The following is a 19,314-nucleotide window of genomic DNA, read 5'->3' as shown; positions in this document are numbered from 1 at the left end:
ATATTTTTCTTTCTACAAAGCAACACTAGATTCAATAAAATTTGAAATATTTCTTCGGTAGTCGAAGGTTTGATTCTCCATTTTACATTTGACAGTTGTTGTACTTAACAAATATCTTTTTTTTCCTCTCAGAAACCTTATCGTAGGTATTTTGTTCTTAGCTTTTTATTTTAATATTGAAGAAACGAGGTGAATCTTGAATCTTTCGTTTATCGTTGGATTGTGAAATGATGCAAAAGGACCAAAAATATTATTAATTAATATAAAAATAAAAAATCCTATCCTTTTTTTAACTAATAATAAACCTTTAAATTAGTGGTTTTTCCAAAGATATAACAAACTCGCAAAATATTTACACTGTAATTAACAATTTTGAAAATAGAAAAAGTCCATAGACCCACAATGGAAAATACAAAAAATGTCACAGTTAACACGCGATTAATTGGTCACACGCGCATGTATAATTCTTTTTCTAAACGATCATGATATGCATTCGTGTAGGAAATGATATACGATCGTGTAGGTAATATCAACACATAGTTCTTTTTCACGATAGAAAAAATGCTTCAAATCTAAACGATCATGTTGACTATGGTAAGATATCGTTTACGACATATCCACACGATCCTGTAGTTCTTTTTAAACGATGAAAAAATGGCTTCAAATCTAAATGATTATGTTGATTAGGTGAGTGATCTTTTAGATAATATCCACACGATCGTGTAGTTTTTTTAAACGATAGAAAAAAGGCTTCAAATCTTGTTAATCATGCTAAATGATTGTGTTGACCAGGTAAATAATCGTTTAGATCATATCAAAATGATATTTAAACGATTTTGATATTAAAAAAGAAGACTTGGAAGAAAGACAAAAAAAGAAAATAAATAAAAATAGAATAAAGAAAGTATGGAAGAGAAGCTAAATAAATTGAAAGAAGGAGAAGAAAGAGAAATAACGAATCAATATAAAAAACAAATCTAAAATTTATGAAAATATTTTATCGAACTTTTAAGTTTTTTGATTTTATTAGACAGACTATAAATATTTTGATATTTTGTTAGAGTAATACAAATTAACCTTGAAATTAATATTATCACATAATTTGTCCGATTTATTTGGTTTGAGATGGTGAATGAAGATTGATTTATTAGTGAAATTAAAATAATTTAAGAAAAGCACATCGAGTGGTAAAATCTTGTTAGGGTAGTCATGGCTATACCCAATCATACCCTTCTTTTAGAAAAGCAATATTTTAATTTTGTTTAAAACATGTGACCGCCAGTTGGCATTTATATTACAAAGTTAGTTAACACATTTCTTTAGAATAAGTTTGTTATAAAAATATGACCAAGGGAAACAAATGTCATTTGGATTTTAAATTATCATGGTAACTTTCAATTAATTCTTCTTTAAAAACCATATCATTTATATATATATATATATATATATATATATTTAGGGAGAATATTATATTTCTAATTAAAGAAACTAAATAAATCCAAACAATATTCTAAATACTTTTTAAATATACAATGAGAGATTCATTGTGAATTTTTCTTAACAAAAATGGTCCTCTTGCAACCACCCTACTTCAACTAAGGTTTTGTTTATATTATTAGAAACATAACAAATCAAAGTTGATTTGATTCAGTTAATTATCTTCGTCATTTACATGTATTTTATAATCCAAAAGAAATGCGGGGTCTATTTTTAAACTTGAATTTCTAATAGTATAAAAATTATGACATATTCATGATTTTAAGTAAATGTGACCAAAATCAATCCTATTGCATTTACTGGTTAAACCCCTTGTAAATTTATCTATTAAGCTAATATGAACTTAACTCAACTGACATTTATATTTATTATAATACATTTTTAAAAGAAAAAACTCACCCATCGATAACCTAATTTTAGCAGTTGCCTTCGATCAAAAGGACAACATTTAAAACATATTTCCAAGAGAGATTTAGTTTAAAATAAATAAATAAATAAAAGGATTAAATCAAAAAAAAAAAAAATCCTAAAAGTTGATTCTAATTCAACTTAAGAAAAGAGAATTTATTTTCTTAAAAAAGAAAAAAAAAGACATATTATATTTTATATGATTTTGTGAATAGAGGAGGAGTGGTCCTTTTATGGAGAGGAAGGGCAAAAAAGGAAAAAGAGAACAAGTTGGAATGGTCTCCACATGGGGAAGTTACAAACAATATTTATAACATACCCAATAATAATGCCACTGTCTCTTTAACTATATTTATATTTATTTAATTGCATTTATTCTTCAAAGTATTTTCATTCATTATTTTCTCCTCTCTTTTTTTTCAAAAATATAAATTTTGCAAAAAAAAAAAAAAAAAAAGAAAAGAAAAGAAAAGAAAAAAGAAAGAGATTTTTATTTTGGTTAAAATATGTTTGGATGTTTGAAGGAAGGGGATGATGGTGGGTCCACCTTGAAATTGGGGAAGATGAAGTACATGTTGTCCATGATTATCATGATGCTGACAATTACTTCTAAATCAATCTCACCCCTTCCATTTTCTTTTTATGCATTTTGAATCTCTCATCATTTTTTCTTTTAAGGTTTAATTAAGCACTTCCGTAATCATTATCATAATCATGCTTTCTGCATCTCTACTTTTTCTTTTTCTTTTTCTTTTTTTACCTAAATTAACCTTCATTTTATTCTTCTTTTTAGGACCTTATATCTTAACATTGATTATACTATCTTTTTTTTAACTTCAAAATCACAAAACAAACTAATGTTGTTGCTACACACTTGTCTTTCAGGTTGGAAGTACAATTTTCTTTTTATTTTTTATCTCAATTACATGAAATTGTTGTTTTAAATGATAAAATTGTCGATAATGTTTTCAAATGCAACAAATATTAGTGTTTGATCATAATAATTATTTATTAGTACTTATTACAAATAAATAACATTAATATTTTATTATATTTATAAATAAGTTAGCTAATTTTGATGTATTTAAAAATAATTCATAAAATTAAACCTTTGTAAATATAGAAAGTTTAAAAAAAAAATGCACATTTTTCAAGTTACAAATTTTTTTTAAAAAAAAACAATTTAGGTTTTAAAAAATCTATTTAATTTGAATTATATTTAAGTTAATCTTTAAGCTTCTTCTTTTTTTTTTTTCTTTATCCATCTCATACATAATTATTTTTATTTAAGCATTCAACCAAAATTTATATACTTCCACGATAAAATATGGTTCAAATGAACTTATTTAACTAATATAAAACTTTTATTTAACTTCTTTTTTTTTTTATAAAAAGGAAAAAACTTCTATTTAAAGTAGCGAAAGATTCGATTTTCCCAATGTTAATTAACACATATTATTATAAAACATAATAATAAAAGAAATAAAATAAAATCAAGTAATAATGTAATAATGTGAAATTATCATTTATTTATTTAGTTAATTGTTTAAAATTTTGGTATAGTGGTAGCTTTAAATAATGAGATGATGAGTTGAAACATCATATAAACCAAAAAGTGCCATTATCTCCTTTTGGGCAATAAGAGTGTAATTTGGTGAATTAAAAAAGAAAGCAAGAAAAGGAGAACTTAGACCCCCAACTCTTCAAGAGAGGCAAGAGTCACACACCTTATAGCCTTATATTATTTCATTAACAATAATAATGGACACGTGTCATGAGATTAAAGTTGAGTTTAAGAAATAACCCCCCCCCCCCTCTTCTTCTTCTTTTTTCTTTTTTTCTTTGGGTGCCCTAATTATATAGAGAGGTACAACCAAACATACACACTACCATATCTTTATTGGCTTGTCCTTTGCATAGTCCATCTTCTCCTTCTCCATTACAAATAAAATAAATTTAAAACTATAAACCACTTTCTTCATACAAATGCTTATCCATTAAGCACTAAATATCATTCTTAATTAAACAATGTCATTCCCTTTGTGGGCTCTACAAACGTTTGTTTAAATCATTTCTTCAAATCAACTTAAGAGAGTCCATATCATTCATGTTCTAATTTCAATTCCAATTATTGCATCATTTCAGAGTATAACTTTTAAGCATTATTTCATTTTCTATATATTTACATTATGTAACTTTTTTTATTAGTATATGTTAAAAGTTTCGATTTCAAACTTTTTAACTTTTTAAATCTATTCATTATATAATAATAGTCTCTTTAAATAATTAAGCGTTAATTAATGTAATTAAAAAAAATATTACATAAGCACAAGTGCACGTAATATCCAACAAAAGAACCTCAATAGATCAGAAAGTGAATGAAAAAGGTACAACATAAGTAAATAAGTATATACATAGAGAAAGTGAATGAGACATGCACTAACTTAATTACGTCTACGTGAGTATTGGGACGAATGAAAATAAAAAAGCCAACTAGTTAATAACACTAACCCACGTATTCAACATTTTTCTAGCAAGTTAATGGATGAAATTGAAAATTCTACAATATACTTTTTATGGTATTGGAAAACATATGATCAAATAGGTTGAACCTTTCTTAGTTGGGGAATGGAGAAATTAATATTTTTTTTCAAATTTTGTTGAGAAAATGTTTTGGACATATATATATATATATATATATGTCTAGTATTAATTTAAAATTTAAAATTTCCAAATTGTATTTGTCCCAAAATGTTGGACATTAACGATTACATCGGAAGTCTAGTTATGTAATTAACATATTTGATATTGGACAAAATTGAAGAGCTTCTAAATTTACCATTAATTATAAAATGGATGAATATATGGGATCACAAGAACCACAGGTTGATCCTTTATACTAGAGGAGAATTTCAAACTTTCTTCCACAAATTTGATTTTTTGATAGGGTTATTGGACAATTAAGATGAGACATTGAGATTTACAATGAGTCTAATTATGGGAAAAAGGTACCATTTTTAGATATTTATTTATATGTTTACTATTAAAGATTCAACCCTAGAATTTTGATGGGATTTTGAGTTCTGTTGTCAAGTTGGTGTACTTTTTCTTTTGGACACAATGTCAAATGGAAGTAGTAAGTTATATAGGAATATCAATGCAAAAGTAAATGTAATAATTAAATTTTAGTAAAGTGGCTCCATTTATTTTATGCATAACTCAAAAGTACCATTATTGATGGGTTTAAAAGATTTACGTAGCAACCCAAAACTAAAATTATTATTATTTTTTTTTTAGATTTAATGTTATCTTCTACAGTGATGGTACTTGTGTAATTAATGAAAAATAATTGAGTTGTTTGGTTAAAACTAAGTCTTTTTTTTATCCATTTACTATTTCATTTATTTTAAATGACAAAATTATTAAGGATATTGATGAATATAGCCAAGTTTTAGTATCTATTGATAATAAATTATCATAAACGTTAATAGATATATATAAGTGTCTATAAGTAATAAATGATAGTAGTTTATCAATGTCTATTGTTAATAATAAATCGTAACATTTTTCTATATTTATAAATACATATTTTACTTTATTTGCTATATTTGAGAATAACCCATAAAATATATCTATCATCAGGTTGAAGTAAGTGTGTATATATATATATATATTCCATTTTTAAGATTTGTGTTGATGTGAACACACAAGTGTTTGTGTTTATCATTGTTTTTTACTTATATATAAGTTTTAAAAGAAATAAAATACAATATATGTCAATTCAATTGTCGATTGTACTTTTATATTATCAATTTGAAGTTAGAAGTTCAAAATATGGGATATCGATAGTCGGTATGAAAAGAGAAACATCATTCAAATTTGAAACAAAAATAAAAAATAAATTAAAGATGGTCAAAACCCTTATTCATATATACTTATTGAACTTCCAATGTAACTAATAATTGAAATTTAAAAGAAACTTCAAGCTTATAAAAGAAATGAAAAATTGCCAAACAAATGTAGCACAAATTTTTCATCTTAATCAACCACACATATAATTAGACAAGTTAAGTATATTTGGTATATATAAAAAAACAATTTATGATGTGTGAATTGATAGAATATAATTTGCAAAAACAATTTTAAGAACAATATATATATAATATATATATATATATAGTTTAATTTATGATTATTAAGATATATATTTTTTTCTAAAAATACACATAAGAGAAATAAATGTAAAAATCAGAATTCAAAGAAAGAAAGAACAATATAGTAAAAAATTAGACATAAATAGTTCCAAGAATGTTTAGCAATATTATTATTTTATTAACTAGGAAATTAATTTTTGCATCAAAGTTTCGTCGTAATTTCCCAGAATATTTCATTAAGATACAATTTAATTTGGTTTAGTAAGAATTTAGGCCATAAACATGATGTTTAAAATAGAAATATATATTCCAAAGTCAAAGTACTTAAGAACAACATAATAATTAAAAAGAAAAAAAAAGAAGAGCATATTGTATAAATTGAATAACTTCAATTGTAATCTATGGTTGATTAGAATGGGATCGTTTTGATATGTTTGGATAGAATGACAATTCTTTTAAAGATCCCATTCCACAAACTTTTTTATTTAGGTCAAGCTATAATATTAAAAATGGTAAAAAGAATTTAGAAATATAATAATCAATACGACAAAAATTGAGTCACCGAAAACACGTTTTGGTGTCTTGAACCAGAGGTTTGTAACCGTATCGACCCATATTGAGCAATACAATGAATAGTTTGTTCGAACAAATATATGGTAGGTACTTTATAATAGTAACCGTAAATATAAAGTAGTATGTGACAAACATGCTAGCAACAATTCAAAACAAATAAACTCGCGTAAAGTTGAAGTTATAACGTTACATAGCTCACATCCAATGAAATTATATGGTAACGTCAATCCATATTAAGTAAGTAGTTTATATAAGATGTTGAATAAATATACATCGATAAATATTACAATTTTAAAATCTTTAGATTTTTATTTTGCTTTTAGAATTTGTATTTGTTTTATTTTTCCTTCGAACTTTGAATACCATCGTTCTATCTTTTGTAAGTAAATATATTTTAGTTTGAATTTAACAAAAACATAAATTGATTTTTAATTTTTTTTTAGTCTTCAAAATTTGGTTTATATTTTCAAAACAGTTTTAAAAAATAAGTACAAAAATAAAGAAATCAACAGTAAAAATAGTGATTATAAGTTTAATTCTCCGTTCAAACAAAATTCAAAATAATTTATCTTTAATCCCTAATAGTTATTTATTTATTATAAATATGCATAGGCATAACTCGTTTGGATTGGTTCAAGATTTTTTTTCAACGAAAAGACTCATTTTTATTTAAACTATTTCAATGAAAAATGTTTAAAATATACTTTTAAAGCTATTTGAATTTGAATTGTTACCAAATATTCTATTGTTTTTTAATTTAACTTATTTTTAAATTAAACCCTTGAAATACCAAACACACCCAAAATTTTAGTCTCCAAATTGTAAATTTGATCCTAAGGTTTTTTTAAAAATAAAATATTTAAACTTTTAGTTTCCTACGATTCGGAATTAAACTTTAATTTATGGAGGATCTAAATAATTTCTATCCAAAATTTTATCAAACTATAAATTTGACTTTCGAAGTTTTATCTAGATACTAATTTTAAAACCCTTGAAGACTAAATTTTAATTTATTTCAAAATCAAACGAACAAAATCTATAAATTTAATCTCATGATATTAAGTCTCACAAAATCTTAAAATACTTACTCTATAAAAGAAATATATGGATATATAGTTTACTTTCAAACAACTATTGATTATATAAACCCACTAATAATGGTTCAATTAACACCATCCAATTTATCTTTAGGATTTTCGTTCAACATTGAAATCTTCCTAAATCCTCCACTTATCTTGAACTTTTTTAAGAATAGTAGGGTTAAATGGGTTTCATTAATTTATTTATTTTTTTTGTTTTGACATAAACAACATTTAAAAAGATTAAATCATTTTAAATAAAAAAAATACTTAAAATATTTTATATCATAAAATTTGTAGAATAATTTTTTTTTACCATTTTTATATTAGTAAATAAATTAATCATTTTGTTAAATACAAAATCAACTCTTTAAGTTTTATTGAAAGTAAGACCAAAATCATCCATATTTTTATGTCGGTAAAATTGTATTTACTTTTCTAATAGATCGTAAGTTTGAATCATTTTTAAAAAAATTATTTAGAAAAAGTAATATAAATTTATTTAAAAAGTCTCATTCAATGTTTGCTTATTCACATTCCACCTATTCTTTTGTAAACTTTCTAAAATTACTATATAAATTTGCAAATACTAATTAAAAATAGGATTATCTTTTCTTTTAGCAATCAATTTTCCATTCAATGTTCAAATCTTCTCATTCCACTTATTTTTGTCCCATAAAAATAAAACATTAAGAAATTAAATATTATTTTTTAGAAAAAGGAAAATAAGAAGAAGGAGAAGAAGAAGAAGAAGGAGAAGAAGAAGAAAGGGGTGTGGAAAGCATCTTTGGATAGATATAAATAAATAATATCTTAGGGGACACAAAGTTTGCTTAATGTATTAAAGATGCAAAGTAGGAATAAAAACCTTTCAATTAATTTAATCCTAAAGTTTTAGTCTCTCCATAATTGATAATTTCTCCTCTAACTTTAAGTTGTTCTTTCAAGATAATAAAGAATATAATAACCTAATAATAATTAATCTAACATACGATATATTTTCAAAACTTGTAAACCTTTCAATTTGGTGAATAATGGTAGACTTTTTAGTAACAAATATATTTACTTTAATATTTTTAGTTTTTTTTTTCATTTATTTCTTTCTACATATATATTACTTTGCATTCAAAGTCTTTGTTCTTCCTAATGGATTTTTGTTATATAGTTTCAATAACGACCCATGGTTCATATCAATACATTCTATATATATATATATATATATATATATGAATGTATGATGACATCACCTATTACTATATTTGATATTGATGGATCTTCTTTTTAGAGAGAATATATATAGTGCTACAATGGAAAATTGTTTGGAAAGATATCTTTGTATTCTTATGTTTTTCATATAATTCTTTTTCAATTATTGTGAAAAAGAAAAACAATTAATCGAGAATTGAAACGAAACTTCCACTAGAAAAAATAACATATTATTGTTTCTTTATTTTTTTTTAGATTATTCGATTAAGTAAGTTTTATAACATTAAATTAATTGCAACATATTTTTTACAGTAGACTATGTAGATATACTGTGTTTCATCAAATAAAAATTTAAAGATTACAAAACGATAATAACAATAATAAAATGTCAATTAACTAAAATATGTATAGAATGGAAACAACTGTTTGGAATAAAATAATTATTATCGACGGTAACTTTTTGACATAGAAAATAAATATTTGCAAGACATCAAATAATAGAGAATCAAAGTTAATACTCTAAAGAAAAAGTTTGATAATTATTGTTCTTAAAAACATGCAGAGATGTCAATAAATGTGCATGTATGATAGGAAATAATTATCTATCACATATCACGTAACTAAAACAATAATGTGTATGTGTTTTTTAAAGAATAATAAAATGTAGTGATTTAAATACGTGTAACTAAAAATTAACAATACATTAAGACTTAATCAATACAATGTTGTTTGTAATTCTAATACGAAAGTTGGAGGTTCAAATTTTCCCACCCTATATATCTTATTTGATTTACACGATAAAATTTTAAGTAGAGTTAAAAGGTAAAGAAGTTATACATATAGCATTACCCATAATCTTTATAAAATTAATGTTGCGCATTGTGTTAAGGTAATAAAATATTGGAACCAAGCTCATGAACAATGATAAAAATGAATGATGTTATAACAAAAATTTGATTAATTAAAATATCAATATCACTATTCACTAATACATAGATATCTTTATAAGAAAAAACTAGATAGATGAATAATTAATGAAGTTACTTTTACTCGCAAACAAAATAAAGTAATTTGTATTAATATTGAAATTGTTTTATATTTGAAAAAAAATTAATGGGGAATTAGAATATCTTGGATGTACAAATATAGTAAAATTGTTTAAAAGAAATTAGATTATATATTATGGTAATAGTAATTAGTAAAAGTGAATGTAATAGTGAATATTGAGAAGATGAGGTGGCAGATCATAATATGGGAATTGGGAGAAGAAAAAAAGGGAAAAAAGATAATAATAATAAATGGTCAAAGAGATGAAAAAGAAAATGAAGAATTATCCCCACGTTTACACGTGGGACCCATGTAAAGTGGGGGGGAGGGGGAGGGGGAGGGGAGGGGGAGTGGCATATTCAGCAATTATGACCACACATCAAGGTCAAACTTATAATTATCAGCATCTGACAACAAGAAAAAGAAAAGAAAAAATTAAAAACATAAATGTTATAATAATACATTATTATTAAAAGAAGAAAAAAGAAAAAAAAGGGAAAAAAAACCTTAAAAATTTTCCTGCCGGGTTAACTCAAGCCAACGTTGTTGCCTGCTTCGAAGCAGACAACGAAAGGGAACGGCAACAACTAACGGTGACGCCCTGTTTTGGTCTTCATTTAACGTCTTCCGTTAACGACACGCATCTCTATGTTTTTTTTTTTTTTTTTTTTTTTTTTTTTTAAATTTTCCTTTTCCGTACTCAGTGTTCTTAGATTAATTTTAATTTTAATTGTCGCCGGCCGTTATCACACGGCAAGTTTCGCCGTAAAGCACTTTGTTTGCCCCCCAACCCCCACCATTTGTTGTTGTAGCTCTTCTTTTGGTTACATTTGTAACCATGGTTCCCTTTTACTTATTTCTTTATTTTTAATAATCTCAATAATCTCTAACCAAATACCTACATCGGACCCTTTCTTAAATTCGGATCCGTTTTTTATTATTTCTATTTTTTCATCGCTTTAATATCCATATCAAAAATAAATCAATTTTTTCATTATATTATAGAAAATACTCCAAATTTTTATTTTTATTTTTTATTTTTAAATTATCCATACGTTTTCGTAAATGTGAAATCTTAATTTGTCAACATCGATATTTTAAACCTCGATTAAAATCATAGTTAGATTGAATTTTATGTTTGATAATAGAATGAGCATGACAGACTGAATAACTGAGTTTATCTACCAAAATCAATTAAATTAAAGGTGATTGGTTATAGATAAGAAGGAGTTTGATCAGTGTTAGTTTGGAAAAAAAATTAAAACCAATAATATTTTTAAAAAATTTGAAAGACTTAATTCAACTGATTGACTGAACAATGGTTAGTTTGTACTTCTTCGTGGATGAGTTCAGTTTGAACATTTACTAAACTGATAAGTGATGGTTTAATCGAAAAACCGACTTTGACCTACCGATGCTTACCTCTTTTTGATGGAATCCTAAAGTTTCAATTTTGTGCCTAACAAAAAAGCGAACTGAAAAACAAAAAAACACACATGTTCAATAGGTCAAAGATCTATTAGATATACAAAATTTATAAATTGAGAGATCTTAAATATGAGATTTTATCATGCAACTAATTCTAGTGTTTTTGACACAGACAATTAATCGTCGAATACATCAATTCAACTTTGTTTTTCGTCGAACTTAAAAAAAATATGATAATATGAATATTAACAAGAGTGACAAATAACAAAAAAAAAAAAAAAAACATAAACATGTTAATAATATGACATCCATGTTAAAAATGTTTTGTTTTGTTTTCTCTAACTTAACATAGATAAACACATGAGTTGTCATATCACTTCATAACCATGACTAAAAAAAGTATAATAGAAGTTTAGGAATGTAATTAAAACCCTTGTAGGTTTAGAGACAAAACAAAATATATATTATGACAGACCAGCTTTCAGGTTTTCAGTAAGTTTCATTTATTTCAGGAATGTCTGACTAATCGTTTAAAAGTTTGAAGTTTTTATATGGTATGCGTTTTCAATTAGCTGGAATCACGCCAAACTCGAGCATGAAATGACGGTAACGCTTCTACAGTTTCCTTAAAACGTCCTTAAAATATGGTATGTCGCACATCTCATTTATACGTTACTACAATGTAAACTTCCAAAAGAAACAATGGACAGAATAACAATTCTATGGGTTTTGAGTTTACAAAATCCAAATAGAATTAGACGCGTGGATTAGGCCGACAACAAAACTATCAACTAAAAATGCAAAACAAAAGAAAAGTAATGTTATCATTCACGTATTTAAGTAATAGTTAGGCTTCAATTAGATAAAATAAAACCATCGTTAACATACAAAATTAGAACATTACAATCATACATAGAGTAAAAAGATTCCAACCTAAAAATATAAACTTAACTACATACTAATAATTGTAAAAAATGGAAAATTATTAAACAACGATGATGAGTGGAATAACATTTGTTTAGAAGAAAACGACAATTTAGCTTTTTATTTTGAACTCTTAAACATTAATAAACATATTGAATTATGTAGTAAAACCGATTTCATATTTAATTCGGATTGAATTATATTTAGAACTAAACGAAGGAATAAAACACAATCCTCAGGCATCAAGTTAAAAACGAAGAAAAATGGGAAAATGGTAATATGATATTTTGAGATTAAAAAAAAGTTGGAAGGTGGAGTGGATTTATTCGATGAATACCCATAAGAGAAGAAAAAAAGAAAATCATAAGAAAAACAATGTAGTGTGATTGATATTATGTTTATTCTTCTTATAACAAAATCATGGATTGCGACTCTGTTTATTAGAAAATAAAAAAGAAAGCGAAAAAGACAAGTAGAGAGAGAGGGAGAGAGAGAGAGAAGAGGAGAGGCAGCTGAAGCAAGAAGGCACCGGTATAATAGGATGCGAGGAAGGTTTTTTTGGCATTCTCTGTAACGGCGTTTTTCCCGGATTCCCAAAAAACAAAACCCAGAAAGAAGAAAGTTGAACAAGGTGAAGAAGAGAAGCAAAAAGCGGTTTTTAGAGTGTGGAGTTTTCTCCTTAAAAACGCTTCTGTAACGGCAATCCAAAGAGGGTGTGAGAAGAAGTGGAGTCCGGTGGAGCGTTACAGTTTTTACACTTACTCAACGGACAACACTTGTACTTCTTCTTCTTCGTCGTCTTCTTCTTGGGAAATCCTTTAAATCCCCCATCAATCTTTCATTCTGCTTCAAATTACAACTGGGTTTTATGTGTCTCTAGTTTTTGAGCCAATACTGGTTCTCCTTTGTTTTCTGTTGTTGACTTGTGGGGGTGGGAGGGGGAGCTTTAATAATAATGGCTAATCGGGGTGGAGGGTCGTTTTTACCCTCAAGTAGTACTTCGATTCAAGGTAATTTCAAATGGGGTTTTCTTGTTTTGTAATCTGATTTTGGGTTTAATTTCTCTAAACCCTTTTCATCTCTGTAAAATTGTGGTTTCTTAGGTTGGTGTGGAGATGAACTTTATACTGAGCTATGGAAGGTCTCGGCTGGACCTCTTGTGGAAATTCCTCGAGTTAATGACAAGGTTTTATATTTTCCTCAAGGTCATATGGAACAGGTAAGTTCGTTGAAGAATCGTTTTGCTGCTTTTCAGATCGACCTCTGCTGCTGGATTTGTGTTTTATGATTTCTTTCTTTGATGAGGTTGGTTATAGGGTTGTTTTTGTTGTTCCCTTTTTGAGTTTGATTGAAGTTTTTTGATTCATGTAGTTGGAGGCATCTACAAATCAGGAGCTAAATCAGAAACTTCCTTTGTTTAATCTTCCCCCCAAAATTCTTTGTCAAGTAGTTGATACCCGGCTGCTGGTACCTTCTTTTTCCCACCTTTCTTCTTCTTGTTGTTTGTCTGATTTTGAGAAAATGGGGGTTAGGAAACAAGAGCCTCTTGTGTTTTCTCAAGAACCAAATATGTGATTAGATCTTCTGGTTTGGGCTTTTGACTTCTAAATATAATCCTCTTTTGATTGATCCATTCTTGAAATTATAGGCTGAGCAGGATTCAGATGAGGTTTATGCACAGATAACTTTAATGCCAGAAGCTAATGTAAGAACTCTTTCTAGAGTTTATGTTACTTATCTATTTTGCTAATTTTAGACTAATGAATTTGAGTCTCTGACCATTTATACTAAATTTGGATCTTTGTTCAGCAAGCGCTACCTTCAAGTTTTGAACCTCCACTGATAGAGTGTCGAAAAACAAAAGTCCATTCGTTTTGCAAGGTTTTAACTGCTTCTGATACTAGCACCCATGGAGGGTTCTCCGTGCTTCGGAAACATGCCACAGAATGCCTGCCTCCATTGGTAATTCTGCTTTACTGAGCTATCGTTTCCTCTTATCTCGTATTATCCTTCAAATATTAATACATTTTCTAAACTTTTCATGGGATTTTCTTCAGGATATGACCCAGCAGACCCCAACTCAGGAACTTGTAGCCAAAGATCTTCATGGTTATGAGTGGCGATTCAAGCATATATTTAGGGGTGAGCCTCCTCCCTGTTACTCTGATTGCAACCACTTGTTTATGAACAGTTAGCTTCAGTATATAGCCAATTTCAATTCAATTTTATATGCATTTTTACGATCATAATACTAAACCTATGTATTATGGATAACAGGTCAACCACGAAGGCATTTGCTGACGACCGGATGGAGCACCTTTGTGACTTCTAAGAGACTGGTTGCTGGAGATTCTTTTGTTTTCTTGAGGTATCTAGATTTTTCTTCTGTGGATGTTTGTCTGTAGGAGTGGATATTATGCTTCTTTAGTTTACTCCTTGAACAATTGTTTCTTAGGGGGGAAAATGGAGAATTACGAGTTGGAGTGAGGCGTCTTGCTCGCCAACAAAGCAGCATGCCTTCTTCTGTCATTTCGAGTCACAGCATGCACTTAGGAGTGCTTGCTACTGCATCTCATGCCGTGTCGACTCAAACTCGCTTTGTTGTCTATTATAAGCCAAGGTGAGATATATTTTTTCGTTCTATGTATTTAAATGTTGTTGATCTTTTCAAGTTATTCAATTGGGATGCTCATGTTCATTTTTTTTACTTGGTGTCTATTGATACCAGGGCAAGCCAATTTATCGTCAGCTTGAGCAAGTACATGGAAGCGATGAACAATAAGTTCATGGTTGGGATGAGGTTCAAGATGAGGTTTGAGGGGGAGGAGTCTCCTGAGAGAAGGTAGAAGGGAAAAAAGAACATTCTGCAATGCTTTTTTGTGTCCTTTCACGAGCTTTCTCACTAATTCTTGTTTTACTTATTCTAAATGACAAGGTTTTCGGGTACCATAGTCGGAGTTGATGACATGTCTCCTCACTGGCCCAATTCAGAATGGCGATCACTGAGAGTAAAGTCTTCCTCTGTTGTCCTACTGCCACAACCCTTTTAACAAGTTCGATTGCTGATTGTATTTGCTTTTCGTTTCCCAGGTTCAATGGGATGAACTTGCATCTATTCAGAGACCTGATAGGGTTTCACCATGGGAGATTGAACCTTTCGCTCCTACGTCTCCTAGCATTCCGCACCCTATTTCAGTAAAGAATAAAAGGCCTCGGCCTCCACTTGAAATTCCAGGTATTGCTGAGGGTTAACTATTCTTTAATTTTTTCCATTCAATTATTGCTGCTGTTTGCTGTGTGAGGAGTTGAAATAAGTTATTGGCTAATTGTGATGGTTCTTTTATCTTTTGTTTTTCTACACGAAATAGATTCTGATAATTCAACTGTAACAACTCTACGACATCCTGGATCAACATCACATGATGATAGAACACAACTAAGTGTTTCTGCTGCTGAACTTAAAAGATATGAAAATCATGCAACATGGCATTACAAGCAAACAGATGCTGGCGGCAGTGGAAATTCTGTATCAAGGACTGCAATGGAGGGATCTTGGTTAGCATCCTCAAGTGGCTGCGTTTCTCAGCATCGGTTACAGGATTTGACAGATGACCGTAAAAACAGTTCTGTTTGGTCAACGGTCTTTCCAGGACCGCTGGCAGCACACTCAACATGTCCAACTCCACGGTCTTCAAATCCGAAGAGTGACCAAGTACATGACCTTGGGGAAAAGGGGAAGAAAGCTGAGGCGGCTCCAAGCTGCCGGTTGTTTGGGATTGAGCTCATCAATCATTCTAAGAGCTCAGTTCTCCCTGAAAGAGCAGCTGATCAACCAAATAGCACACCGAATAGCACACCAAATGAAATCACTGATGCAGAGCAGAACTCAAACCTGCCAAAGATTTCTAAAGAAAGAAAATTAGGACTTTTACCATTACCTCCTAAAGAGATCCAGCACAAGCAGAACAGCTCGACCAGCAGCCGAAGCCGTACCAAGGTGAGAATATAAGAGATCTAATATACAGCATATTCATGTTTTAAACTCCTTTTGCTTGAGCTAATTTATTGACTTCTTTTTGTTGGTCAATGTCCTCAAGGTCCAAATGCAGGGGATGGCCGTTGGACGGGCAGTGGATCTTACCACATTGGAGGGTTATGGCCAGCTCATTGATGAATTGGAAAAGATGTTTGATATCAAGGGAGAACTTCATCCTCGTAATAAGTGGGAGATTGTTTTCACCGACGACGAAGGAGATATGATGCTCATGGGCGATTACCCCTGGCAGTAAGTCATACATTACTTAACTAGTAAACCACATTGTTTGATTCAATATCAGTTACGTAAAGTTCCTACCGTTAAAAACCATCTTGCAGGGAATTCTGTAACATGGTGAGAAGAATATATATATGGTCAAGTCAGGATGTGAAGATGGGTTCGGTTAGCAAACTTGCGAGTACACTCGAATGTGACGGGACAGTAATAACCTCGGAGTCGGCTGACAGCTGAAGCTGGAAGTACGTTGCTTCGAAATCTTAAATAACAATCTTTTGGGTGGGGAACTTGGGGTGAACGGGGGGGGGGGGGGCTGTGGGGAGAGTTCAAGTCCTTTGTTGTTTGTTATGGGAAAAAAAAGGAAAAAAAAGGAAAAAAGGAAAAACTAGTTTCAAATTTGATCAAAAGAAAGAAAAAAGACCACAAAAAAAAAAAAAAAAAAAAAGAAAGAAGAAGAACACAGAACAGAGACACATGGGATAATCTTTGGCTCATTTTCTAAAAGCTTTTGGAAGAGAGATGAAGATTAGAATTTGGGAATACTTTGTTGAAATGAAATGATGAGTGGGTTAGAAAATGTAGAGGTTATGGAGTGAGTAACCTTTGCTTCTTCTATTTATGTAAATACACCCATTTTGTCAAATGTAAAACTTTTTATCTTCTAGACTATTGCTACTTTAATTACCTAACTGGATTCGGGTTTCACTTGCACACTATATATCTACAGTACATATAATTGCAAGTGGGTCGGTTCAGATCGGATTTTAATCTTAATTCGACTTTGAATTGATTCTGATTAACAAGTTGTTCCATTAAGTGACCCATAAAAACAAAGTAGATATATCATTATCGATTAAGATGTTAGAAGTGAACCAATTGATGTTCGATCCAAATGAATTTCCTTCCAAATTTCCAATTGCATTCTTTTCTTATTTCAGTACCATTTGGAGTATAGTTATAATTTATTTTGTTGGAAAGATTATGATGTATAGTTTGAAAAACACTATATATAATATAATTTGGAAACTAATGTAGAACCCATATTAGAGAATAGTGGATAGAATCATCACAATAACTAAAGGATGGGTGGAGAATCATTAATGATTTCTTCCATAAGTATGATTGAAGTCATTGCTTTGAAGTTGATCTTGTCCACTCATATATTTAAGTGCTCCAACAATTGAATTGCCCATTGGAATAAAAGATATGTTTATGTTTATTACTTTATCTAAATTGTGTCCAAAACAAACCTTAAAATTTGTGGATGGGGCTCTACCTCACTTTTCTTTCATTTTTATGTTTTATTATTATTATCATTGGTGATGATATTATTTTTAATTAAGTCAGCTATGTTTGAATAGAACATTGCAACTAAAACGAATACAATTCAATTGACATGTAGAATATTAACGAGACACGAAGTATATGATTTGGATTCTATCTTTATTATTTTAAAAATACATTTTAATTAAATTAGACATTAACATATGTATAAATGCTTGCTTTACTTAAAAATTCCTCTTCTTCTTTTTTTAAACTTAAGCATCGACAATATTAAATAAAAGGCTTTAGATCAGCTGAATTAAAATGAAAAATATCATATTAGTGTCAAACTTACTAACCAACAAGTGTAAGTTGTCAAAAGGGAATGTAGAGAATAGTAATTTGAATATTTCTCTCTTTATTTATGGTGAGAGATAAAAAGGGAATATGGATTGGATATGTTTTGTATGATTCAGCTAGAAATAAATCCATGGAATAATAAAAATGTTCTATTTTTTTTTTATTTTTATTTCTTTACAGGAAGGTTAGAAATAGTAAAATTTTCAAATAGACTATAAAAGAATTCGATGAATTTGATTATATTTTGTAAATAGTTTTACAACTATTTTATAAAATAACATTTTTTTTAAAAATAGCATTATTAATAAAAAATCATGCGAAGCAAATTAAAATAAGGAACACTCAACAATAGGCTAAAGCCATAACAAAATCATATTGGTCCATTGACCAATTACCCTATTTGATAAAGACCACTTTGCTAAGAAGTGGATCTCACTATTGCAAGAACGAGAAATGAACGTTATGTCCCTAAAGTATAATTTACTCAATCAATATCTAATCACATCCAAAATCTCACCGATTGGAGAATTTTGCATCAAATTGTTTTATGATGCTCTTAGACTAACACACTTGAGAATTTGATTCAATCTAGAAATTGGGTACTTTCTTTTCAAACAACTATTTTTATCCTAAATAAAATTGCTAACATCGAAATAGCCAGAACATTGAACCTTCCCTTCATCAAACTTAGAAGCAACCATTATGATTCTAATAGGTTGAAATTGATAGTACAGATCCTTTATCATACGAGCTAGGCTCATGTTAAGAAAAGAAAAAATAAAGCTATTATTTGTAGACAAAAAGAAAGAAAGAAACTAAACCTATTCAAAGTAACTAATCAATAGTAAACAAGTTTCATCTTCTTCAAAAGCATATTTGAAATCTCACTTTAAATACACTGTATATAGTTTCTAAGAAGAATTTTGGCATGAAACTTCAACCGGGTGGAATGGGCTAACATTTAGGGTGCGTTTGGGGGAAGAGTTGATTTAGGGAAGGGTTAGTGTTAAGTTAAACCTAGTTTTATCATAACCCTTGTTTGGGGGAAGGGTTTAAAAAGGTAGTTTTATGATAATATGTGTTTGAGGGAAGGGTTAGGTGG

The 19,314-nt window shown here is 28.8% G+C and overlaps 1 protein-coding gene across 1 annotated transcript; it reads left to right on the top strand.

Moving 5' to 3' along the window:
* Window positions 1-12,605: 12,605 nt before the first annotated feature.
* On the top strand, window positions 12,606-17,278 carry LOC103493078 (auxin response factor 18-like). Its single transcript, XM_008453703.3, has 14 exons — window positions 12,606-13,326; window positions 13,420-13,535; window positions 13,688-13,783; window positions 13,965-14,021; window positions 14,126-14,278; window positions 14,374-14,458; window positions 14,594-14,684; window positions 14,772-14,936; window positions 15,045-15,158; window positions 15,252-15,324; window positions 15,407-15,551; window positions 15,685-16,313; window positions 16,414-16,601; window positions 16,691-17,278. The coding sequence occupies exons 1-14, from the start codon at window positions 13,272-13,274 to the stop codon at window positions 16,821-16,823; spliced, it is 2,100 nt and encodes a 699-aa protein (XP_008451925.2). The 5' UTR covers window positions 12,606-13,271; the 3' UTR covers window positions 16,824-17,278.
* The last annotated feature ends 2,036 nt before the right edge of the window (window positions 17,279-19,314 follow it).

The sequence above is a fragment of the Cucumis melo genome, chromosome 7, assembly GCF_025177605.1.
Source record: "Cucumis melo cultivar AY chromosome 7, USDA_Cmelo_AY_1.0, whole genome shotgun sequence".
Taxonomy (NCBI): Eukaryota; Viridiplantae; Streptophyta; class Magnoliopsida; order Cucurbitales; family Cucurbitaceae; genus Cucumis; species Cucumis melo.
Note: the sequence above shows the minus strand (reverse complement) of the source record. Positions and strands in the feature narration are given on the sequence as shown.